The 25,713-nt window shown below is 44.2% G+C and overlaps 2 protein-coding genes across 5 annotated transcripts in view; one reads left to right on the top strand and one right to left on the bottom strand.

Moving 5' to 3' along the window:
• Positions 1-646, top strand: part of NME7 (NME/NM23 family member 7) — a 251,720-nt gene extending 251,074 nt beyond the window's left edge. For all 4 annotated transcript variants that reach the window (XM_061183128.1, XM_061183125.1, XM_061183126.1 and 1 more), the window contains one exon: positions 358-646. In XM_061183128.1, the coding sequence (XP_061039111.1) occupies positions 358-390 (33 nt within the window). In that variant the 3' untranslated portion in view covers positions 391-646. The remainder of the gene's footprint in view (positions 1-357) is intronic.
• ATP1B1 (ATPase Na+/K+ transporting subunit beta 1) lies at positions 456-25,307 on the bottom strand. Its single transcript, XM_061183131.1, has 6 exons — positions 24,702-25,307; positions 19,781-19,909; positions 7,648-7,803; positions 5,706-5,890; positions 2,928-3,008; positions 456-1,914 (listed from the first exon to the last, which is right to left on the bottom strand). Exons 1-6 carry the CDS (start codon positions 24,796-24,798, stop codon positions 1,651-1,653), a joined length of 912 nt encoding a protein of 303 aa, XP_061039114.1. The 5' UTR covers positions 24,799-25,307; the 3' UTR covers positions 456-1,650.
• Positions 25,308-25,713: the final 406 nt, after the last annotated feature.

Genomic DNA, 25,713 nt, shown 5'->3' on the forward strand with positions numbered 1-25,713 from the left:
GTTTTCTTTGGGGAAATGTGTATTTAGTTCTTCTGTCCATTTTTTTATTGCTAACCTCATTTCTTTTTTTTTTTAACTGAACTACTAACAACCATATCTCGTGAAGCGCTAGCAGGAACCAAAATTTCATGTTTTCTAAACTGAGTATCACTGCAAAATATTTCTAAACTAACTTGAACTTTAAAACTTCGCTGATGGTGCCTCTGCCTCCCATTGACCTGGTTGTCTCACTGGGAAGGGGTGTGCACCTTGGTGTCCAGACTGAGTCCTGACCCAGCTCTTGGCCTCTGTTGGGTAGAAAAGGCTGGACTTCCATGTGAACTAATGAAATCACGTGTTTGTCTGTCTGTCTTTCAGGTTCAGTATTTCTTCAAGATCTTGGATAACTAGCAGTGTAGAAAGTAAAGAAGTCACAGGTTGCGGTGTTTAGACACGAGTGCATCACACACACGAGGGATGTGTTCATTCTTTTATTGTCCATTGTTTTAACCCGACTGAACACAAGATCGACAAGAGCACTGTACTCCTGGCAATTATGACATATGTTAGAACATGGATTTTGCACTGCAGACAACATTTAACACCAGTCTATGGGGTACTGCATTGCTTTTCATAAAGTCCAAAATAAAGATTTATTTTCAAACAAGTGACTTTGGTTTATTTCATACATTACACTTTTTCTCGCAGAAAAAAATAAAATTGTACAACTGCATAAATATAAAATTCTTCCACCATGAAAATGGTCAAAACATTCATAAAGAAAGACACAGCACCAGCAGGTGATGCCTCCAGAGAAAGGAAAAAAGGAGAGTGAAAGACAATGTACAAAGCAAATTAATCAGCCCTATCACTAGCCAAAGTGACGGGCGCTCCAGATCTCATACACAGCTTCAGAACAGACTGGAGGACAGGGGGAGAGAAGTCAGGACAGCACTCAGTACAAAGCACGACACAACCCATCACCTTTGTGTGTGTTTCTGTAGTGTCACTTAAAATTTAAAGGGCAGTTCCCCCATAACAGCCCACCCCACCCCCAACCCAGACCCAGGGAAAAAAAATAATAATAATAATTAATAAAGACCTAACAAACACCACAGGGAAAGACGACTATGGAGTGTGTTAAAAATGCTCATTGATGGGCCATTATCATCTTTGAAAGAGCCAAACCTAAAAAAAGGAAAAATAAAGTACCATGCCAGTTTTATTCCCATTGAATATTTACACCTTGGACAGCAAACTTTTTGCTCACGTTAAGTAGAAAACAGATACGATAAAACATGGCTTGAAAAATGACCAGAGTGTGTGCACCGAGAGTACTGTACACTAAATAAAATACACAAGGCAGCAATACTTAGGGGCCAGAAACACTGCTTACTATAAGTCAGTTATGGAATCATAATTTACAGTAAAAATGGGCACGTCCCAAGGCTCAATTTTTATTTTTCTTTTGTCATTTACAGTAGAATAAATATTTTGTTGCTATTGCTACACTTTAAATTTACATTCTAACCTATTAAATGCAGAAAGCTAGTGTAAAGCATATAGATTAAGTGTAGGTCCCATACGTATTACGGTTTGTTCAAGACTAGTAGGTTTTTGTATCTTTTTAAACTTTTTAAAATGGCTAGTGGGAAAGATTTGTGCTTGTGATCAGCTCTTAACTTCAATTTTTACGTCAAAGCGTCCCTGAAAACGGTCTTTCTCACTGTACCCAATGTTCTCACCATACGCCTTACACTCTATGCGGATCTCCGTGTCCATGGTGAGGTTGGTGAACTGTACAGCCAGCAGGGGCTGCAGGTACTTGGGCTGCAGGAGCTTGCCGTAGTAGGGATAATACTGCAGCGGGAAACCAGGGTAGCTGCCCAGTCCAAAATACTCCACGGTTCCAATTTTCTCCTTATCTTCGTCTCGCTGGAAACCAGAGAGGAAACGAGATTTTTCACGGCTCACATCCTGGGTGACCATTTGTACTCACATACACATGAGACTCTCAGTCCCACAAAGCAGTCTGCAAGCTAGTGCTGGAGGAAATCGGTCACCCGCTGACATGCCAGCTCAAGCCCCTCACGGGAGGAGGTGAGCACTGACCATTGGAGGATACGGGTACCGCATCTCCCACGAGAGGAGAAGACACACTCAGCCTAATCCTTGGTAGCCTTGAGAAATGGTCACTAAAAGGAGGCTTTCCTCATTGTACAAATGGAAAACTGCAGCAAAAGCCAACTAAGCCTTTCTTCAAGCCAACACAACCTCCTAGAAATAGGGCCAGCACTGAAAGAAACTCTTCAGTGTTGGCCCAGTGGATATTTTCAATGACATTACCTCCAAAAGTTTAACTATTTGCCTTTCATTTTCTTATGTCCATTTCCTTTCTTGGTGCCAACATAAATTTGAACTGTTTGGAGATTTCCCTTTCTTTATTCTGCTTCTCTCTCTAAAACAATCCATCAAGTACCTGTCTTCAGATTTAAAGGGAATACACATTGATGGTTGCCTTAATATTTCAATATTTTTTTTAAAGAAAAGCCAGAAGCAATTTTTCAATATAAAATTGTCAATTAAAAAGAAAAAAAAAAACAAAAACGTTGGCCTCAAGTTTTTAATACACCATGTGAGCCAGAGAAGCACTTATGTGGGCTAGTTCACCTCTCAGTTCTGTAAACGAATATTCCAACTGATTAAATTCAGATATTTCAGTTTCTTGTTCCAGTGCAGAAACTGACAGATGTTTTTATTCTTGTTACATCTTTCTGTTCTTTTAAGAAGTTTTACCCAGTGTAGCTACAATGCAATCGGCTGAGACTGATTCCTGGAAGCAGTGCTTCTTATTTCCCATGTTAAAGTTTTACCTCTAATTTAAAACAATCTCATTCATTCTCCCCTCTCTCCTGCCCCACCCTCAGTAACTCCAAAGGTCTCCTTACCTTGCCAGTGCACAGAACAGGCAGGACATATGGATTATACTTCATCACTGGGTAAGTCTCCAAGGACTCATTCTTGGGAGGCTAAAAATAAAACCCATGTTGGTCAATAAGTTTGTAAATAATTCCTTTAACTTCTGAAAAATAAAACTAGCTTGTAGCCCAAACAAGTACACTTTGGTCAATTGAAATAATAACCAAACACTTGAGGACAGCAGAATGAATGACTCTCCTAACCAATCTAGGAAAGGTCATGCTGTGATTTTCTTGAAAATAAATGCCCAAGTTTTGTGAGCACTACAATTAAACTGGATCTCTCTTCATGAGTAGCATCGTTTGCACAGGTCAACATCAGCTCAGCTCAATAACAGGGACGTTATAATTAGAACACAAAAGGAGCTAAGCTGTGATGCAGCCCAGTACTAAATGGAACTTCTAATGGCAACCCATTATAAGCTTTATTCAAGGACACTGAAAAATAAGAGCCAACTCAGAAATAATGCTCTCTTCTCATTTGCTAAGATTATAATTAGACGGAAAGGTTGGTTGACATTTCTGTTTTTATAAAACTTGGGCTTTCCTCCCAAGCCATGAATAAATAATGCCATCCTTCTCCCTCAAGCATGCCTTCTTCAAGTAAGCTTTCCTTTTTTTTTTTTTTTTTTTTCTTTTTTTCTTCTTTTTTTAAATCTCCAGTGGAGGCCCTGTCATTTAAGTCCCAGTTTTGTTAGGCAAGTCCAGCATGTAAAATAGATAAAAGTGGCATTGCCATCAATGAAGGGGTCTTGTGAAGGGGTGACTCCATCGAAGGGACCCATAGTACACGTTGAAAATTACTGCTGTAGTGAAATATCCAGGGCCTGCCTTCCTAGATCCCTGGCTCAAATCCATCTCAGGAGAAGTGTGATGGACAACTACCCCCTGGAAGACAGACAGTCACTTGCCTACTCACATCAGCAGAGTATGTGAGTCCTGACATGAGATGTAACACATACGTAGCCTAATCAAAGTCAGATACAATGCACAATTCTCTATATCAGTAAAGGACTATTTTTGGTACTACTCTTTGTTTTGGAATATAAGAAAATGATCATCTAGATTTGATTCTTGGAACTTTCTGCCAGCAATAGATTTCTCTTTAAAAATATGAAGAGAAAATACACATTGATAAAGAAGTTACCAGAATCTATCCTCAGGGAGTGAGGGAACGGGCACATCAAGTGAGATGCGGAGTACTGCAATCTCTGTAATTCCAACAACAAAAGAGTTGGGGATTTGGGATGCGGGGCTGAATCAGAAAGTGGCAATGGATAACCAAGGGGAATCCAACGGGGGAAAAAAAAAAAAAAGACTGAAAAGAAAGAGTAGCTGAATTCATCACTTTAACAGAATACCTTTATAAATATGGGAAGAGATGTGAATCACAACAGACTCTGTGGGGGACAAATATCATTCAATGTCTCTGAAAAGGAATTATCAAAAGTGAGGGATTCAGAGAGCAAAGATCACGATTAGTCCTTTGGATACACTGCACCAATTCCTTTCGTTGCCAAATAGCTTGTTTATCTTGGTGAAGACTTTCCTAGCAATAGGAATATCAGCTCTAAGTGTGACATAATGGCTCTCACCATTTGTCTTCGATTACCTCCTAGTCTAAGTGGAAAGAAGATTAAAATTCTGTTGAGCGGTACATTAATTTCGGTAGGAGATCCAACAAGCCAGCCAGGCAATCATCCATTTTTGCCTCTGGTGGCAGTAAAGGAGTTTTGATGTATCCTTCAGTTATGTTAATAAAACTTTTCATCTCTACACTGATTTTCTTTTGAAAATATTATTCATGGGTAACAAGCATTGTGGAAATAAAGAGCATATAATAGAAAGTTAATGAACAAACGAGCCAGATTCCAGAAATGAAGTAAGTTTGTTCATATAACTCTGTATACCGCAGTCAATTCCTATCAGAACCAAAAACTACCCTCTTAATGGCAATGCTCTCATGAGCAAATAAATGGGAGAAATCTTCTGTAAGAATCCACGCTTAAGAGAAAAGGACAGCATTTTTTACTTCATGAGCTAGGGGAGAGAATGAAATAAGCAGTCTTATAAAAACAGAGATAACACCCATACAATTTTTTCTTCTAATTTTAAAGAATTACTACCATCCCACCAAATGGTGAGCGAAGGCAATTTGCAATTTTTCGATCTCTAGTAATATTTACCCATTGTAAGTTGCAATAATGGCAAAAGCCAATGGCATGATTATAAAAGTTCAACCTAGACAGTATTCAACTTCTAATTTTGCAACGAAATCTTCAGAAAAAAAACAAAAAAAACATTTTTTCTGATGACCAGATAATTATTTCAGATTACCGGATATTTTTTTTTTTTAAATACTGTGGCTCCTAGAGTACCAAAACCTGAGTATGACTGTACATGCAGGTTGGTTTTAAATTTAAAGATATCTTCTTCTCTTTTTTACTTTCAAAGAGTTTACGTTATAGAATTACATCATAGAAATCCAGAACAGGGCCACAGGACTTACTTCAGAATTTGGCTTTGCCACACAGAATTTCTCTAACTTTAGGAAATGAGATTAATGACCTAACCCTAAGAATTCCAAGGTGGCCACAGAGGTTTTCAGTGTTACTCTAAGTGACCAGGCTTCAAAACTGTCACTGAGTATCCTTTAAACGTCTGTTAGGGTCTCTTTTCATACCAATTAAGGACTACATCGAATTGTGAATGGCTCATCTAAATTCTATGATTTAAAGTATTACTTGCCTTAGGTTTGAAGCCCAAAACTCGGTTGAGCTTTATAATGACACACGGTTTGCCCTCTTTGTACCCGTAAGTTTCATCATTTGTTCCAGAGCAATTTCCCAACCATTCAAGCTTGAACCTGCAGACTTTTCGCTCTCCTCTTTCGTTGTTAAATTCTCCTCGCTCTTTGAGTTCGCTGGGCACATCTGAAAATGCAAACGCCATTTTCCCATTGTACCAACAATTCCCTGAGCACCACTGAGAAAGGACAGGGCTCTCTTCCTTGTCACAGTGACTTATTCTAAGACAGGGCTATCCTGCACTTAATGTATTATATCACCTGAATTAAGAAAGGATTTCCAGCAAGCCATCTCTCATGTCTCCACTGACCTTAAAAAGGTATTTTACCAAAAGCAATAGCCAGTACCAAAGCTTCACAGTGCTCGATGAGCAGCACATGATGTTTGGCCTCTGCCGATATTTCTTTCTTTAAATAATGGAGGACTCCACTAATTAGAAGACTGAAAGGAAACTGGATCTCTCTTCATGAGTAGCATCGTTTGCACAGGTCGACATCAGCTCAGCTCAATAACAGGGACGTTATAATTAGAACACAAAAGGACTGCCAATAATGTTCAGAACTGGAAGTTTCATGGTCGGGATTTCTCGGAGCTATGCCTCTAATTAACATGTTAAACAATAAAAAGGGAGTAGGAAAGAATTGTTTTTCCTTTTCAACCACCATTCAAGGTTTAAAAAAATTTTTTTTTGAGTTTTTGTCTTTTAACACTGAGTTCTTATAAGCATTTATTCAACTGAGAAACTGTATTGTTGCATTTTTTATTTCAAAGCCAGAGAAAGAATAAATGAGAACAGAATTCAAAGTTAAAACAAAGCATCCTGCAGGAAATGGATGCAAATACCATGCAAATACCATAAATTATATATATTTTTAAGTCCACAAATTAACTATTTTCCCTTGAAATAGTAAAGTGCCTCAATTCAGTCCATCTCCTGAGAAATGATTCACTCTAATTATCTATCATACAGGCCTTTTAATTACTACAAAGTAAGATTCATTTAAATTCTAATGAGAAAAATTTAGTGAAAGAGTTTCTTTTAAATTACTAAATTTAAATTACTAAATCTTTTCAAATGACTTAAAATGGCAATTCACCCCATATTACACAACGGTCTGCCATTTAAAGAACTGGAGGTGATAAATGCTTGAACTGGATCAGAAAAACTGGTATCACCTGGTAACTCAGAGTGGCATCTTGTTTTGGTAGGCATGACAACAAGGCTGGGAAATTCACACTCCAGGTAGCAAGAAGGAGGATGTGTGTTCCCGTCAACGGCTTAATGAAACTAAGAGCCACTGTTTACATTCATCAGTCATCCCCTTATCCATATGATCAGCTGCCTAAGACATACTTCATTATCCATCCCGGCCAGGGCCTCTAAAATATACCCTGACCATAAACCCTCTTCCATCAGTATCAGTGTGGTTATAGCTAATCACACCAAAGGTTCATTTTGGTGACAGAAGGTCCTGTGAACTCTTCTGTAGGGGCCAGGGGTTTGGGAGGGAGGGGGGGGGGCAGAAATCTGGAAATATAAGCAATTGTATTTCTCAAAATCAATGGATGTAAGAGAATCAAATCTGTAACTGTGGTCCTTGAGTCTGAGTAGTAAAAACAGATATTTGGGAGTGTTCAAAAGTAAGACACCTTTCAAATACAGGTAAAAGTAATACTTGAGGCTATAGTGTTTATTTCACTGTATCCAAGCCTAACCCATAAAGTGTTTCTGGTTTAAAAAAAAAACAAAAAAACTATCCTCTCAGTATGGCCAGAGTTCAATCTTTTAATTATTTCAGGAGTATCTTTCAATTATTAAGTAACAAATAGAAACAGGAAATCAGAATTAACCAACCACAAACATCCAAGATATGTCTACTTACTGCCACAGTCTTCAAAAATCATATCATCCTTCTGGGCCGAATCTTTGTACTTCTCCAGGAACCGAACTATGTTCAGCACGTATGCCTCATAGCTCTTGGGATCATTAGGACGAAAGGCAATTTCAGTCTTTTGGATCTGAGGAATCTGTGTTAATCCTAGAGCAGGTAGAAAGTTAGAAAAACACAGAGAAAATCATGAGTGGGAAGGTAGTCAACCAAGATACTTCAAAAGCTGACTCTCCACGTATAAAACATACTTTGCTAATCCCAGCTGACTAAAAAGAATGGTTTAAATTCTCTCTCCTGGGAAATCCTTTCTCTGGCACTTAGGTTAAATACCTAAGTACCAATGACTATGTCTTGATATCAGATGCCATTTAAGTTCCCCAGCAACGTTTCATGATAAGCATATCTGTTTTTTTATGAATGAAAACACTTCTTGCACAGAAAGGTTAAGTACCTGGCCCAAGGTCACAGAGGAAGTGGTGGAACCGGAATTCTAACCCAAGCACGTGGTACTCTAAAGCCTGCTATCTTTCCAGTCCTCCTTTGTGCTGCTACTGCTAGCAAGCATCTCACGCAGGTGGCTTTCCCTTTCCGAACTGCACGTAAGACCGAGCACAGACATCGTCTTCCATAGTCCTTTTAATCAATTAACTTACGACCACTGAAAATGCTACAGACTCAAGACTACTCAGTAGAGACATTTCTTTGGATCTTTTAACCTAAACTGGAGGAATATGGAATTTATGTGCAGTTACTACTCCTGCTTTCCATTCCAAACATAAGGGGTTATTCTGAGCAAGTCAAGTGCCAGCCAGGGTAAAAACCAAAGTATGTGTACCTTGGATTTCCACTCTTTAATGGACTTTTTAGATTCTTTAACTTCTAAAAGCCTCTGTCATTCACAAGACTTCCTAAATAGATATTTGAACAACACTACACAACACTATCCAAGATAGTGGGTGGAGAGTCAATCACAACGGCATTCTATTCCAGGAAGGCCAGATAAAATATAAAATGCATGGTTAAATTTGAATTTCAGATAAACCATGAAAAATTTTTTATATAAGTATCTCTCGTGTAAAATTCAGGACATACGTACATAAATTATTCATGGTTTATCTGAAGTTCAAATTTAATTGGGCCTCCTGTATTTTTATTTGCTCATCTGGCAACCCTATTTGAATCCCCACTCCCAGACCCGCCCTCTTTGTGTTGGGCATGAAAGGTGCCTCATCATCACAGTCTTTCAGGGTACCTCCATCGCTCACCTAGGGGCTTGTTAAACACGCAGCCTCGCAGACTCCACTCCGGACCTGTCAAATCCCCACCTCTAAGGGTGGGACTTGGGAATCTCTGCTTAACAAGCTTGAAGAGATCCTTAAGCACCCTTGGTTTGAGAACCACTGCTTTAGAGAATTAGACCCTGAGGGTGGCAATCGTGACGTGGGTATGAAGATAATGACCTAATCAAAGTGGAAGTGATGACCAGAGTGAGACCAGACTTCAGTAGGGCCTGGGCTAAATGGCTGTTATTTTTTCTCGTCATTAAGGATGGCTTTGAGTAATTAAATAATGTTAACTAATGAGGGAAGGGGGGGTCAGCTCAGGGGGCTGAATGGGCAAGTTCTTCTGTGCTTGCAGTTCCCTAGAGGAATGGAGACGATGGGAGATGAAGACAAGGAACATGAGGGTCTGGAGCCAGGCAGAGAGGGTGCCTGAGACAAACTACAAGTGACGTTAAGAACCATCTCGGAAAGGGTGATGGAGAACCTGAAGAATTTCAGGGGGAAAAAAGCTGTCAACAGTGATGGAAATGAGTCAGAGAGGAAGTAGCAGAAAATCTTCAGTTAAAAATAAAGGTTACTACAATTAAAACATTTTTTTTATGATGCTTACAAACTGTAGAAAACTGTATGACTTAAGCAATTTAATTATACCACCCTAAAAAATGTTTTTCTACATTATTTAGTTAGAAACCTGGCACTGTGATTATTTATGGTACAAAGAGGCCACATGATAAAGATGATAGAAATGTGCAAACATAAACAAAGTAAAATAAACAGAGGTGAGTAGAAGCTTTCACTGGGATTTCCTGCCTGAGCTAGTAGGGTAAATAGGGCTTCCCTGGCTGAAATGTGGAATGTCTGGGAAGGAGGGTCATCGCTGGTTTGGGTTGTAAACAAGACATTTAAGTCAAGGTGACTTGCTTGGACCAGGGGAAGTGCAGAGACAGGCCCAGAGCCAGAGGTTTAACAGAACTCGGGGATGGTATGTTCTCCCAGAATAACCCTGGAGTCAGGAGAGAACAGGGCTTTGAGGGACATTCACATGCGAGGGGCCGCAGCGCACAGGGCAGCCAGAGAACTCAGAGGTAAATGCCTTTGAATTTGTCAGGCAGGAGGTTTGCCTCGAACCTGGTGGCGAGGGTGGTGGGCAGAAATGGACTAAGAGAAGATCTATGTGCACAGGATTAAACCGCGTTTGCAGGCTTGGGAAGGAGAAGGCAGGAGAGCAGTAGACAGATGAAGGGTGAAGAAGATGAGAGCAACCGGCAGAAGCCAAAGGGCAGCCTCGCCTCATCTTCAGGTAGGAAGAAGGTGGGGAAGGACTGGCTGGCTGACGGCAGGGACATCAGTGTGATGAGTCAGTCATGCCAGCCATGGTCCATCTGCAGAGCAGGTGACGCAGCAAAAAACAAAACGCTAACAAAACGTCAGTGAGCCCGGTGTGAGATTTGGAGCATCTCACCCAACAGGTTAAAAAGAGGAAAGTGACCCTAGAAGGTCACACTGAGAGTAAACACGGTAGGACCTAAATGGCAAGGTGAGGGTCACACAGGTCAGTGTTCCCTCTGGCCTGGCTTCAGCTCTCCTCCCCAGCAGTCCGCCTCTCACTTTCTGGCCGCTTCTGCATCCCTCTTCCAGCGGCTGTTCTATCTCCCGGGTGTGTGTGCGAGGACGAGTGATGTACTTCTCAGATTCTCCCAGAGAGAAAAGGAAAGCAACAAGAGGAGGTGGGATTCTGCGGCGTGCTTTTCATCCCCTCCCAATGCCAAGTGCAGGGTCTCCACTATTAAGGAGACCAGGTGACACGTGGGAGACCCCAGGCATTAGCTCCTTTCACTCAGTGCTGTGGGCCCTTTACTACCAAAAGGGTACTGCTAGTGAGTGAATTCTTCAGCAGACTGACGGAAATATAGATATTATTATTACATGCACAATGGTACCCACTGGCCCAGAAAAATGTTATACACAGTTGGTCTTGTGTCTACCAGTTTCCAAGAGCCCAAATCCTTCAGAGAGTTTGGCATATGATCTAAGCCCTGTCAAGCCTATATGTTACCACATGAGAGAAAAGCAGATCAAGCACACCTGAAGAATCTCTACTGTGTTCTGTACAGAGAAGCATCAGCGACTGGTGAAACTGAGAATGCAAGAGGTGAAATGGACAGTTAAGCATTGGGTCTTACAATCCTGTGACTTGCCCAGCTGGATTAGACCTTGGGCCAAAGTCTCTGCCCCACCCTTTGCATTTTCAGGGACATACAACCTTGGCAAAGGGAGCCCAGGAACGATGGGTCAAGCCAGGGAGCTCGGCCGTGTCTCGCTCTCTTCTGTAAAGTTTCCCTCTGGAATCTCTGAAGGATCGCAGAACTAATATAAGCCTTAGTGACTATCCTTTTAAGATACCTAACTTCCGATCTAAATGTTGCTTCCAGAAAAGCATGAACCATTTGGGTTGAGGTCATGCAATCAGCTTCTCTCGCTAAACCCTCACCTATGGAGCACGTACGTAAATAATACACAAATATCCAGGAGGCCACCCCACAGTCCAGGGTGGCCGTTGCCTCCTTGGTATGCCCTTCAGCCCCTCCTCACATTTCTGAAGGCCTCTCACTCTTTCACCCACCGTCTCTGCCTCCTCTCTTTTCTTTGTCCAGAACCTGCAGACCTGAGAATTCCTCTTCCTGGAAGCTATGATCAATCCCCCGGAAGGTTCTATTCTGGATAATCTTAAAAGCTCTGATCAGAGACTTTCTCTAAACCATTAGGAAAATTCCTAGTCATTTCCTTAAAGCAATTAGATACTTACAAGAGGCAGATGAAGGACCCCTGACCTGATATCTAAATCCTTTAAACCATTTACTTTACATTATCAGACTAATGGAAAGAAGGGATAGAAAGGATTAGGATTGGATTTGGCAACTTCTTTATTATCCTGAGTCCACAGGCAAATTCCTCAAGCCTGACCCTCTCCAAGGACACACAAATCCCATCTTGCTGACTGGCCTTCTCATTAGTTGTTTTCACACTAGGTCAGATACTTTCAGCTGTCCCTCTCCACACTGCCCACTCCTTAACAGTCATTAGTTATAGCTCTAGATAAGGATGAGCTTTGTTTGCAGTGGTAACTCCCAGAGGCCAAAGATAGCAGAACACCCAATCACTAGCTTGTAGTTTCAAATTATATTCCAGGAAACAGATCTAACCTTTTGCTTCCCCAGTCTTCTGAACTTGAACTGACATTAAGCACGCTGAGCTCTGTACAGCTTTGCCCTGATCTGACCATTTGCCTTAAATTACAGATTGATTATTATCAAATAAAGCCACCTGAAAGGATCGAAATGAGAATCTGGATATGTGAAATTTTAATATTTGGTTTTTAATGAGTATGTCAGCTTAATGTAAGATTTGAAGTTAAAATAATAATTAAACAAACAAACAAAACAAAAAAACCCTTTGGCTTTGCATTTGCTTTTGAGTTACACTGGCCTCTCCTTGGTTCCCCATCTCCTGAGAAACAAATAAGGAAAACACTCAGTCTTCGGCTTTAGTAGGTGTTCATAGCAGGAGGGGTCAGGGCAAGTAAAAGAGGGAGGGAAAGGAAAGAGGAAAGAAAGGCTTTTCATTAAGAAAGAAGTATTTTGCTTCCAATTAGGTTTATAATGTAGCAGGCTTATAATTTCTCCATGTACTTGTGAGTCTGAAGTACTTAAACTAGAATGCATTCATTTTAACCTTCTAACAGTTACTCAAAGGGAATCCCAAAGCACAGCTGCTTGTACCTGTCATTTACTACATCCAATAAATCACTAGGCCAAATACTCTAAATAGGTATCATTTTCCACAGAAACCTCCAGGAGGCAAAGAAATGCTTATAAAGGTAGCCATGCACACAATACATATATATCATGTGTCTCCTGTACATTCCAAGTGGAAAAGTAATTTTCAATTAAAAGAAAAAAAAAGCTGGGGGTGTGTGATTTTATACACACAGTCATACCTTTCTAGGTACACATATGTACATATATACACACATACATACATACACACACACACACAAACACACACAAATTTTACCCCTTCAAGTGCCACTAGGATATTTATGGGTTTTGATTGTTGTTTTTAATTTTTATTTTACCTCTGCATGATTAATATCAATATACCTAATAAAATACAGGGAGAGCACAGGAAAAAAGGTGCCACTGTGCCTTCTGGAAACCGGTAGCCTAAGCCTCACCTTCTGCCTCAGGTTCAGCTTTTGACTGTGGCCTGGGATCAGCGGACGTCAACCCCCCTACCTCCAGGCAGGGTCACATCTACCCTCCCAAACCCTCAAGAAGCTGCTCTTTTTGAAGAAAAGTCTTAGAAAGATGGGTTGCTGGACTTTCTCTACAGCCTATTTGGATGTTCAACAACCCTTAGTGTATGGAAATCTTTTCTCCTAAGCTACATGCCATGCACACTGGTTGAAGGCCCTTCTCTGTTTATGGAATCACCCTTTATCATCAGGTTTTCTTTCCTGGAGTTGTATGATCACCTTCAGGTGAGCAGAGTTATTTAGTCCAGGGGCTCTACCTTAGACGCGCACAGAATTCCACAGGGACGCATCTTCGATACTTTGTATAGCTCATTACTGCGCTTGTTCCCAAGATAAACGACAACCCCTTTTATAATGGGAAAATATAAATAGTCAGATCCTACTATTTTACGTTAATTATGCTTTTTTATCCAAGGCCAAACTGAAGAACAAGCACACATAGTATTTTGACTTGAGATATAAAATTTGCTAAGTGACCAGTACTATCCCAAAACAAGACACCACGTTATCCAGGATATTTGATGATGTCTATTCGTGTGTGTATGTGGGGAAAGATACTTTTCTGGTCGGAAGCCACTAGGTGACACCTCCCCACTCCCCTTCATCTCCCCAACTTCCCTCTCGTCTTGTCTGTGTCAGATACGCTCTGGAGTCCTGAGATCACTCCTAGAATGAGAGCACTGAACAAGCACAGACATCAAGTACAACCCAAGGTATTTTACCACAGACATGGAGATAGACATGGAGGCCGTGAGGCTGGTGCTCTTTCCACTGCTGTCCTCCCCGAGCCCTTCCCTCAAGTGAGCGCAGCGGAAGAACCCTACGTGAAGCTTCACAGATCCATCTCCCCCTACACCCACCCCCATCTCTGCATGAAATTTATTACCTGGTCCTATTCATCACAGGGCTCTGCTCTGCTCACTCATCTAAAATCAGCGTATGAACGAAGACACATTTTTTGTGTGGCTCCAAGAACAGTTTTAAGTTAATTAGTAGACTTCCTGTGTACCCGAGCTGAGTTCTTAGTTGTACCCTTGTCTTTAGACATGAAGAAGTGGGTGAGTTGTGGAGGCCTAACAGCGAGGCTCACTGAGGAAGGGAACTTGGAGTTTGCTGCTCTCAACCCTTTACCAAACTACAACTCTGGGCAGTAGTTTCCAGAAATCCTAGCGCCACCAATGCCAGCTCATCCACAGCCTTAAACTCTGGGAGTAGGTTGGCAGGACCCATCTGAGGGAGGGAGGAGAGGAGAGGGAACCGAGCGCCAGGCGGGCCTGGAGGGCATCACATCTTCATCGTGTCAGCTCACAGATCAATGGAATCTAACGAAATAGCTGAAAAACACCTTGTTGGCACTTTGAAGTAACAATTCCTCTGAAACATAAGGAAGCCAAATATGTCCAATTCCCCCTTTGAAATTTAAGTGAATGAGAGGAACATGGGTGTAATGTAGCTTGAAAAAAAAAAAATTAAGCAATTCTGAGCTTGATATGATGACTTCTCAAAGATGTTACGGAAAAACCCAAATGAACTTTTTTGGCCAACCCAATACGATGAGATTGGAATTACAATGCCTTCTACCTTAATGGATTTGAAGACAAGATGTTTCCCTCTCCCAATCAAGATGAAACGGAGTCTGCTGGTGGTGGCAGTGTGGGCTGCCGGTCTTCCCACCCTGTTTATTCTTCCGCCTTGATGCTGGTTACCATCTCACGGTAAATATGACCCTTTAAAAATGAATTCTTCCTGCACTGAGCCATCTTTACTTCAAAGCAAAACACAAAAAAACCTGTCCACAGCTTAACAAGGAAGAGAAGAGTCCACATATTCATACCTGCTTACCAGGAAGTAAGGCATCTGGGAATCTCCCTGGACCCCCTGACTGATACACACACTTTGGTTCATCCCACTGTGGCTCTGTGAGCCTGGGGTGGGATGGAAGAGGAGACTTTTCCATTACACCACTGGCCAGGCAGCGAAAAGTGCAGGGTCAAACCAGGGACGGGGCCTCGTGGGTGTGACTGTGCGTGGGAGCGGGCACGCTCGTGTGCCTCCTGCCCTCTCCACCATGCTGACAACCATGTCTCTCTCCAGATCCAACACCATTAACATGGTGAGGAGAGATGCCACTGACCAACCGCTGAGGACGTTCCTAAGAGGGTCCCCCAGGGAGGAAAGCTTGGAAGGGGCTAACCCAACACATGTGGGTATTTTAGAGGGAGAGATAGCAGAAGCAACAAATGTCACGTGAACATTTTTCTTAAACATGTTTCCTAACCCAACTTCTCCTGAACACTTTTCATGGAAAGCTAAGATTCTGTTACCTTCATGAAAATCTAAGTGTTATATCATCTAAGTGTCAAAGCATCTCTATCATCCAAAGCCTGGAAATACTGAATTCAATATCCAAAAAGAAGAAACTGCTGCTTCCAGTGAAATGGTAGGGCTATAAAAATAAAGGTGGGCTTTCCTGGTGGCGCAGTGGTTAAGAATCCGCCTGCCAATGCAGGGGACACGGGTTCGATCCCTGTTCCAGGAAGATCCCACATGCCGCAGAGCAACTAAGCCCGTGCGCCACAACTACTGAGCCTGCGCTCTAGAGCCCGTGAGCCACAACCACTGAAGCCCGTGCACCTAGAGCCCGTGCTCCGCAACAAGAGAAGCCACCGCGATGAGAAGCCCACACACCGCAACAAAGAGTAGCCCTGCCTCCCCGCAAGTAGAGAAAGCCTGCACGCAGCAACGAAGACCCAACGCAGCCAAAAAATAAATAAAACATAAATAAATTAAAAAAAAAAAAAATAGAGGTGGCTGTTAATAATGCCACCTAATGCCACTAGGTTTGCAACTATAAAGTACTGTTCACTTTACATATATTTATCATCTCTTTTAACCCTTACAGGTATTATTCCCATTTTATAGATCAGAAAATTGAGGCTTAGTGAAGTTAAGTACTGTGTAGAATGGTGGGATTGTGTCCAGCTCCACAGCCCCTGTTTGTCATTCTCAGGTCAATTTTACTGGGAACCTATGTGTCGTGGCTTAGGACCTCAGGGGCTGCTTTCATATTTAGGTTAGGCAACGTGAAATTGCCAACACGTAACCATTTTTGACCCACAAAAATAGTAAATTAATATGTTTCAACATAAAATCTCAGTAGCCCTTGCCTTCCAGGTTGAGTAGGCAGATCTGTTCCAATATCTCATAGCAACACAACTTTGTAAGACATTATAAGCAGTAATGGCCACCACTGCTCAGGGCAAGAAACCATACATGTCATCCATTTTTTCTTACATTTTTCTTCCGTTTGATGATTTAGTCCTTACTCTGAGACTTTTGTGTTTAGCCCAGCATCTTGTCCATTGTTACAGACATATCGACCCAAATGTACTGCACAATTGCCACTGCTTAATTTGGCCACATTCACACATGTTATTTAGAAGAGATCTGATTACTAGGTATTCCAGTGTGAAAAGGGCAGTCAAAACCCAGTCTGGCCAGGTCTGTATTCATGACTCAAGTTTATCTAATAATAGCATTAATAAGTCTTTATATCTTTAAATGATGGACCAGCTCTTTCACACTCACTAGGTCCACTTGACTTAAATATACACTTTTCTCCCTTTAACTGTCATGAAAATAGAGGCTTAGAGATATTAAGTTGAAGTCAAAAAATTGCCAGGGTATCCTTCCATATATTCCTTCAGTTTGTGGCCTGAAGGAATAGTTACTGCCTACCAAAAATACAAATTCTTAAGATCTGCTCTGAAAGATGCCAGGAGGAGGGCTCAGGAGGGTCCCTCAGAGCACTCAGGGAAGAGTCCACGGGCTGCCCTTCTTGGCAGCAAGTGCTCTGCCGACCTGGCCTCCCGGTTCAAAGGCCACTATCATTTTCAAATTAATGCCATGTCCCTTGGAAAGGCGAGGGTAAAAGGGAGCTTGGCCTAGACTCTCCTGGCAAGGTGATGGGTGAGGGGATGATGAAAAGGAGAGACAGAGAAGTGACAAAGACCCCAAGGGACAGGGCAGGGAGGATGGAGGACTGAGGAAGCACTTTTCCTGTGACTCAGACCAAAGGACAGGAATGCATATTTCCAAGATGAGCCACCAGCATTCCTTTGGAGGAGTGATGGTTGGTCAGGTCAGTCCAACTGCTGTGAGGACACTGAATATAGGGCTGGAAGGAAGGGGAGGGAGGGAAACGGAGAGAAGGCACCTCGGCCATAGAGTTTCCAGGCAAGGTCATTTACAAGCCCTTACGTAAAAGGTCCAGCTCTCTGGCTATTTCTTTTTGAAAGTGAAACTTCCCTTTCTGCAAAGAACATGAAGAATATTTTTAATTTTATTAAAAGAGACTGACTCCCCAAAGTTTTATATAGTCAAGGACTAGTTTTTAAATCTAGGAAATTAAAGAAAATGCTTGACTTTGGGGTCACCTTTGACTTCGAGTATAAGAATTATTAGAAAACGGCATCATGATTGAAAATTAGCTTTTAAATGGCAAAAAAAAAGAAAAAAATAAAAGGTCTACACAAATTTAAATTATGACTAATACTACCATAAAAACTCTAGCAGAAGTGAACATGAGGGACATCCCTGGTGGCACAGCGGTTAAGAATCCGCCTGCCAATGCAGGGGACATGGATTCGAGCCCTGGTCCGGGAAGATCCCACACGCTGCAGAGCAACTAAGCCCGTGCGCCACCACTACTGAGCCTGCGCTCTAGAGCCCGCGAGCCACAACTACCGAGCCCGTGTGCCACAACTACTGAAGCCCACGCGCCTAGAGCCTGTGCTCTGCAACAAGAGAAGCCACCACAATAAGAAGTCCACGCACCGCACCGAAGAGAAGCCCACACTCAACGCAATTAGAGGAAGTCCACGTGCAGCAACAAAGACCCAACACAGCCATAAATATAAATAAATAAATTTATTAAAAAATAAATTAAAAAGAGAAACCACTGCAATGAAAAGCCCGCGCACCGCAACGAAGACCCAACGCAGCCAAAAATAAATAAATTATTTAATTAATTAAAAAAAAAAGTGAACATGAAAAGACACACCATGCTTTACTGTCACAAAAGCCAGAGTCCAACATGTTTACTTAAGATCCTACGTTTCACTGTACAAACCAGAATTCCTGCTTCAACCTTTCCATAGACCCACCTCTTTTAGGAAACAGTTGCTGGAAACTGGGGATTATTAAGCAGTGATTTTATATACATACATGTTCTCTTTTTTCCCTTCCAAAATCCCCTAGATCTAAATTTATATGGAAATATTTAGGGGTTTTCTTACAGTAGAGGCCTACTTGACTTGGGGCTAAAAACCAGAGTTTTCCATCTCCATATTCTGAAGATTTTCTTCCGAGAGACTTTCTCATGCCCAAGGAGGAGGTGGACACGACAAGGTCGTGACTGGCGGCCGCACCTGATCAAGGCTGCTCAGTCCCATGAAGACAGCCTCAGGATTGTCACCTCAATACAGCTGTTACTAAACCGTTGCCCAGGGAAAGTGTAGAGGGGACGCGTCATTGCCACCCCCAGCAGCAGGCAGCCTCAAGGTCACTGACAATGTGAGAACCCGGAAGTTATGCAACGTTTCCTCTCTCCAGGTCCTGACAATGACTTTTAGATGAGCCAGACAGCACAATCGCAAACAGAACAATCGGCTGTGGCTGTCTCGTCCTTCTGTCAGCGTCAGGCATGAGGGCAGTGGGTCTCCCCAGGGTTTAGTGACCAGCGTGGACATGCATGCGTACAGGGCAGGTCATTCAACAGTGACAGCACCCACATCGCCGCAAGGCACTCATGCGGCAGTTTGCATTTCTCTATGATAACCTTTTTGTTGCCCCAAGTTTTCAGAGCTAAAGGAGACAGTGAACCTGCAAAGGGGGCCCAGAAAGCCAATAAATAAGACTCCTATTAAACAAACAGGCATATATATTGAGAAGTGAAAAGAGAGAGTGCCTTTGTTCAAGGTCAAGTTGCCCGTCAATAGCAGGTGGAAGAATGGACCCCTGAAGTCAGGGCTCCTCTCCCTGGGAGCAGGTGGCCATTTCAGAGCTTCTCATCATCCCTAAAAGTAAATTAACCTTTAAAAATGGGAGCCAAAGTGGTTTTTTATAGGATTTATCTGAGTCGTAGGCCCCTCAAGCAAGTGAAAAATGTGCATGAGAGCTGGAAAGGCCCCGTAATGATCCCACTAACCAAGCCCTTAGGTGGGAGGGACGAGGAGAGCAAGGCCGTGGTTGGGAGTCACAGAGGCGGTGAGTGGCAGGCTGGGTAGAGGACCAGGGCTCTTCTCGCTCCCAGCAGAGCTGGGAAAATAAGATGTCTGCAACCCTAAGAGCTTTGCCTGCAGTGCAGGTAGGAGAGCTGGCTGCAACAGACAGAAGTCCTGATTTTTCCTTCCCAGCTGGGTTTAAGACCACATGATAGACAATTTTCAGAAGAATGTTTTCTCAATTGAAAAAGTGACGCTCCTTTTACCTCCAGAAGAACTGAACTTATTCACGTTCATTTTACCTGGTGGAGCCACTCGGTCCTGATACGTGGGCTTAAATTCACTGATGGTGAGCAGCATCACTTGAATGGTTCCGATGAAGATGCCGGCCAGGCAGCCATAAAATATTACGTAGAACAGAAGGATCTTAACTGCAAGGAGAACAGACGGAAACAAAAAGGCTATGATGCAGTCACATGCTCAGAATGCAAGGCAAACCTTCCCAGAGACGAATGGATTTCCTTCCTGGCTTCCCCTCCAAGCTGTGTCTTCAGAGCTTCCTTTTCCAACATTGAGCAAGAGAGTGCATCTCATTCCCAGACTGTAGGGTAAAAACAGGGGGATGGGCAGCCCTCCATTACAGTGCATGTGTGTTGCGGGTAGGATGAATATTCAATTAGAACTAAGGTTCTTTACAGGAAATAATTTTATTCCCTAAATTAAAAACAAAATGTCACAGGACTTCCCTGGTGGCGCAGTGGTTAAGAATCTGCCTGCCAACGCAGGGGACACGGGTTCGATCCCTGGTCTGGGAAGATCCCACATGCCACGGAGCAACGAAGCCCGTGCGCCACGACTACTGAGCCTGCGCTCTGGAGCCCGCGAGCCACAACTACTGAAGCCCACGTGCTTAGAGCCCGTGCTCAGAGCCCGTGCTCTGCAACGAGAAGCCACCACAATGAGAAGCCCGAGCACCGCAACAAATAGTAGCCCCCGCTCGCCGCAACTAGAGAAAGCCCGCGCAGCAGCGAGGACCCAAACAGCCAAAAAATAAATAAATAAATAAATGTTCATTTAAAAAAAAAAAAAATGTCCTGAAGATCATCAATAAAATCTAGGGCTGTGTTTGTGTGCTTAGGCAATGCATTTCAAATATGACAACATACTTCCTTAGAGACTGATGTTTTCTTTGCTTGCTTATCCTTTGACGTTTCAATACTACAATCCAGGCTCTGCTCCTTCTCCAAACATTCAAACACCTGTGAGTTTTTATGCCGAGAAAGAGCAATGAACGCTGAGAAACCCAGTGAAGCTCTCCTGACCAAGCACATTGTCTTTCCTTTCAGGGGCACCAAACAAGAAAAAAAAAAAAAAAAAAAAAAGGAAGAAAGGAACTGCCATAGTAAAAATGGCAAGCACATTTCTATTTCATCTTCTGACTAGACTCAGACTAAGGACTGACTTGATAAGCGGCATTTTCTTCTCCCCCTAGCTCACAGGACAACAGAATGGAGGCTGAAAGAGCTGCAAAAGCCAAAAAATAAAAAATAAATAACAAACCGAGAAGCCCATGGACTGGAACAAGGCTATCAGTTACTGGTTTACAGGGATTATCTCCCCAATTAGCCGCATAGTAACAGGCTGTACTAGGCACCACCGGGCAGCCCTGTGCCAGCCACTCAATGTGAAGGCAGCAGTGGGAACAGTGAACCGTAGGGTTATCAAATCTGAAACATGACTGCACAAGGAAGCCGTAGCTTACTTCTCAAAACGTCCAGATCTCCTGCATTACATGCTGGGGTCCTTGGGAGAAAGCAACAGAACAAAAGCATCATTGAAAAGAAGTGTAAGAGTGTGTGTGTGTGTGTGTGTGTGCGTGTGTGTGTGCGCGCGAGGGAGGGAGGGAGGGAGGTCAGGAGGGAGTGGGTTCACTGTGGCTGGAATCGGCCAGGTTTGCCTTCTCCGTACATTTAAAAGCTCAACTTTTCTATCAGCAAATAAATAAATAGTTCAGGGGAAATCATACTCTAGAGTTGTTAAAACAAGCAAAACACACATAAAACCACACCAAAATGCTTAATCCTTTTTCTCCTCTATTAAAAAAAAAAAGAAGGAAAAGGGCAAAGACACAAGCAAAGATAAGGAAAAATGAAAAGACTGTACAATCCAGAACTATAGCTACCCAACTCAATCAGTGCTTCCCCGCAGGACAAGGGTTAAGTGCTGCATTCTGTATCCAGGCAGCAGTAGGCAAATGGCAAGGCTGTGACGTCAAGAGATCTGGAAAAATTTTCCAGTGAATGCTCCTAAGAGGTACAAGAGTTGGTATAACACGGTCAGAAACAGAACTGTTGTATCCTCTTTTTTGCTGCCCTCACCTCATCTTGGCGCTCTCAGCCTAACCACGGAAGCATTTTTATACTCATTCCTTGGACTCCAGAAACCTAATTCTAACAATATGAGGAGGTACATAATTGAGGCTACGATTTAAAATACAAATATGATTATGGAAAAACAACTCATTCTGCAAGCACGCTGATTAAATTGAAGGAGATACAGCCTTTCCTATCTGCCCGACACTATACGCTAAGGGCAGTGGGGGATTCTTCTCTTTTGCTCGGAGACGTTACTTGGCACAGTTTCCCCCGTTGGTGCTGTGAGGTCACTTGGTTAGAGTGGACGACGCAGGTGTGGCAGGGCCTATGCAGTGGGCTCACCGACACACAGGCTCAGAAACAAAAGCTGGGCATACTGTACCAACCAGCCAGGGTGGCACAGAGGGTAAACTTTAGAGACGCTTTTTTCCTTTGAAGCAATATTTCTTCCTTTTAAAAACTACAAGTAATATAGAGGTTTTCCAGTTAGGAAACAAACAAACAAAGAACGAGTACCCTTCAGAAGGTCACAGGCAGAAGGGAAAATGGCATCTGGGCCCAGCAGTAGATATAAAAACCTACCAACGCCTGTATTAACTTAATAAAAAGGTAGAAAGCACCAGGTGATTTGTGTGCTGCGCTTTCTCCAGCAGGTGACAGGCGAGGCTCCTGCGTCCATCTTGGTGAAAATCTACCTACAAGCAGAACTGAACCAAGGGCAACCTGCCCTGGTCCCAAGGGCATCCACGTTGCGCCCAGTACTAGAAAGGTGGCATTTTCTCCACAGGAGACACAGCTGCTGCCACTCTCTCTGCCTGCAAGAGGCTCTGTCATTTCTTACATTGCCAGAAAGGAGTAAACATATTAATGCAAAATAAAAACCTGATTTTTTAACCCAGTATCTTGGAAAATGGAAGGAAAGATGAGACAAGAGCACCAGTCCTGATGTCTGCATTCACTAATCAGTGTATTGACACTTTGCTGTATGTGGTATCAAGACACAACTATCAACACACACTCTCTCTCTCATATGGAGGTGTTGCCTTATAAAATGTCAGCTTACAAAACAAGTCGTTCCATACTGCCTTACCCTCTAAAACAAATATTATTCTGGAAATGGAATGAGGAAGGAAAGACATTTTATGAGAGGGAAAAACACTAGAGGGCAAATTTTACAATATGGCTGGGGTCAATGCAGCCCCTGGCCCATGACGAGGCTGGGGTCAGATCATCGTGGTAGGAACCTCCAGTGAATCTGGGAGAAGAGGGCCCATTCTGCAGTGCACCCCTCAGGCCTCACTCGAGTTACCAGGAGTTGCTGGGAGATGACCCAGGCCAGGAGCTGTTCACCCTACAAAACACCCAGAGTTCTTCAGGCTTTCCCTTCCACATTAAGAAAACACAGAGAGCTATCTTTCTGCATGAGAAATGATGGCAGTAATCCCACTGAAGAAGAGAGTCTTCCCAAAACAAAATATAGAATACAAGCTAAAAGCCATCCCTTTAAAGACCTACATTTAACATGGCTCAGGGACATCTATGCTTCTCAGCACAGGTATGGGATGAGGTTTCACCTTGACTAACCTTGAAATGTGATGCATTATTAACCCTTTACTTTTCAATCAAAGAGACCCACTACAGGCTGCATTTTTTTTTTTTCTCTACAAAAATCGTATATTCCAGCTTCTTCCATTTCAAAATGTCAGCCAAGCATTATTTCCCTGACTCATTCTCCTGCCGATGCTCACAGATCCTTCCAATCAGGAGCACCACATCGGCACCTACCCAGGGCTCCCTTAGTGGCTGCAGTGGTGGTACTAGTGGTGTCTATGATATGATGATGGTGATGATGATATTAGAGAAGAAGGAGGGGGCAGTGATGCAGGAGGGGGGAGTTCCCTCCCTCTCTCTCTCTCTCCCCAGCAGTCACGACTCTTACAGATTTGCCTACAACTCTGCCCTTCAAAATGACCTTAAAAAAAAATGTCACCCTTCCCGTGTAGAGAGGTGGAAGACAAGTAAGGTATCTAATTTTCAATGGGGGGAAAAAAAAAAGTCTATCCAGCCAAGCAACAGGCTGCCCAAAATCTTATAAGATAACCTGCTTCTGCCTTTGTGCTATTTATTTCTTACACTAACCCTTCACCGTAATCAACCCAAGCTACTGATTCTGCATCTCTCTGCAGACATTGAAAACAACCAGACTTTGCCATGTTTTGGGGCCAAGGCTCAGAAACGAAGTCCTGACATGGAGCTTCCTGGGACATTTCTGGGCTGTGATGACTCCAGGGTAGGTCATCGGGGGAAACTCTGGGCATCGCTACGAAATACTGCAGTGTATGGATTCTGCCACCATCACCGCCGCCCTCCCACACCCGCCTTTTGAGGTACACATTTAGACTAGAAGAAAGCTGCTATAATACACAACCTCGCCTGCATTCGATCCGATTACCCTCATGCGGTTCTCTCAGAGCCTCAGATCTCATCTTTAAGGACTTGGGACATGACTATAGGGAGAGGCATATCTAGTCTCCCACAGCCTGACCATTCCCAGGACGGAAGAGCTCAAGCGACGCTCCGATAGACTGCAAATTACCAAGACCGCTAAAATATACATAACCCTCTGCCTGGCGCGCTCCTATCCCCACCCCGCGTCTAGCCCGGGGACTCCGCATTCCGCACAGGATGACAAGCCCAGGCCGGCGCAATCTGAGCAGCGCTCACCACCCGACCCCCTCCTTCCTCTCCAGCGCGCAGCGTGCGGAGTGGTCCGCAGAGCCTGCGCAGGGGACGCGCCTACTGGGAAAGACAAGGCGCTAGGAGCGAGAGCTGCGGACCCCGTACTTACACCAACTGCCACCGGTTCTGCCCAAAAACTCCTTCTTCTCCGAGTTCCAGATGAATTTCTTCCAGCTGCCCTCCTCCTTGGCTTTCCCGCGGGCCATGGTGGCGGGTCAGCAGCTGCCGCGGGGACTGAGGGTGGGAGACTGCGGCGTGCGCCCTCGCGTCCTCCCCGGCTGCCGGTCGGCGTCCCCGGCCTGGCTCTCCGCAAGCTGCAACCGCCGCTGGCGCTGCGGCTCTCAAAGTGCCAGACGCGCGGTGGAGGAGCAGAGGCAGGAGGGGGAGGCGGCGGCGGGGGCGGGGGCGGAGAGAGGAGGGAGGGACCGCGCACGCTGGGCGGCTCCGAGCCCCGCACCTATTGGTGGGCTCACGGCCGCTCGCGGGCTCTCTTTGGTCCGCCACGCGCTCCTCTTGTCCGTGGGGGGTTCGGAGGCTCCACTAACCCGCAGCTGCCGCTCCTGCTGCCGCCGGGGACGCGTGCTCGGCACCCACCTCCTGTGACCTCTGCAGAGACAGGCAGGGGACAGGAGAAAGTCAGAGGCAAGAGGACGGACAAACGGGCTGCGGGCCCAGGACTCTGGGCCAGCCACGAGCCGAGAAATTGGCTGAGGGCGCACGCCCTACCTTTACTATATACCACGCCTAGGCGGTCGGGCGCCCCGCCCACTAGCGGCCCGGCGGGCCAATCGCCGGCGCGGAAGGGGCGGGGCCTAGGGCCCGAAGGGTCGGGCGCGGGGCCGGCACAAAGGAGCCGGGGCGGCGGCGTGAGGGGCGGGCTGGAGAGCGGGGGCGCGGAGAGGGGCCGGGGGAACGGCGAGCGGCGCGCGGGCAGCAGCACGCAGCCCCCTCCTCGCTCCGGGCTGGGCGCATACTCGCCCTTTCTTTAGTGAGGTGCCCGGCACCTGCGTCGCCCGGCGCCCGGCAGACGCTCGGGGACCCCGGCCCGGCTGTCCCGATCCGGTCCCTCTCGTGTGCTCCCGGCCTCCTTCCGCCGCAGGTCCACCCCTTCCAGGCCCTGG

Source organism: Eubalaena glacialis, chromosome 3 (genome assembly GCF_028564815.1).
Source record: "Eubalaena glacialis isolate mEubGla1 chromosome 3, mEubGla1.1.hap2.+ XY, whole genome shotgun sequence".
NCBI classification, from domain to species: Eukaryota; Metazoa; Chordata; class Mammalia; order Artiodactyla; family Balaenidae; genus Eubalaena; species Eubalaena glacialis.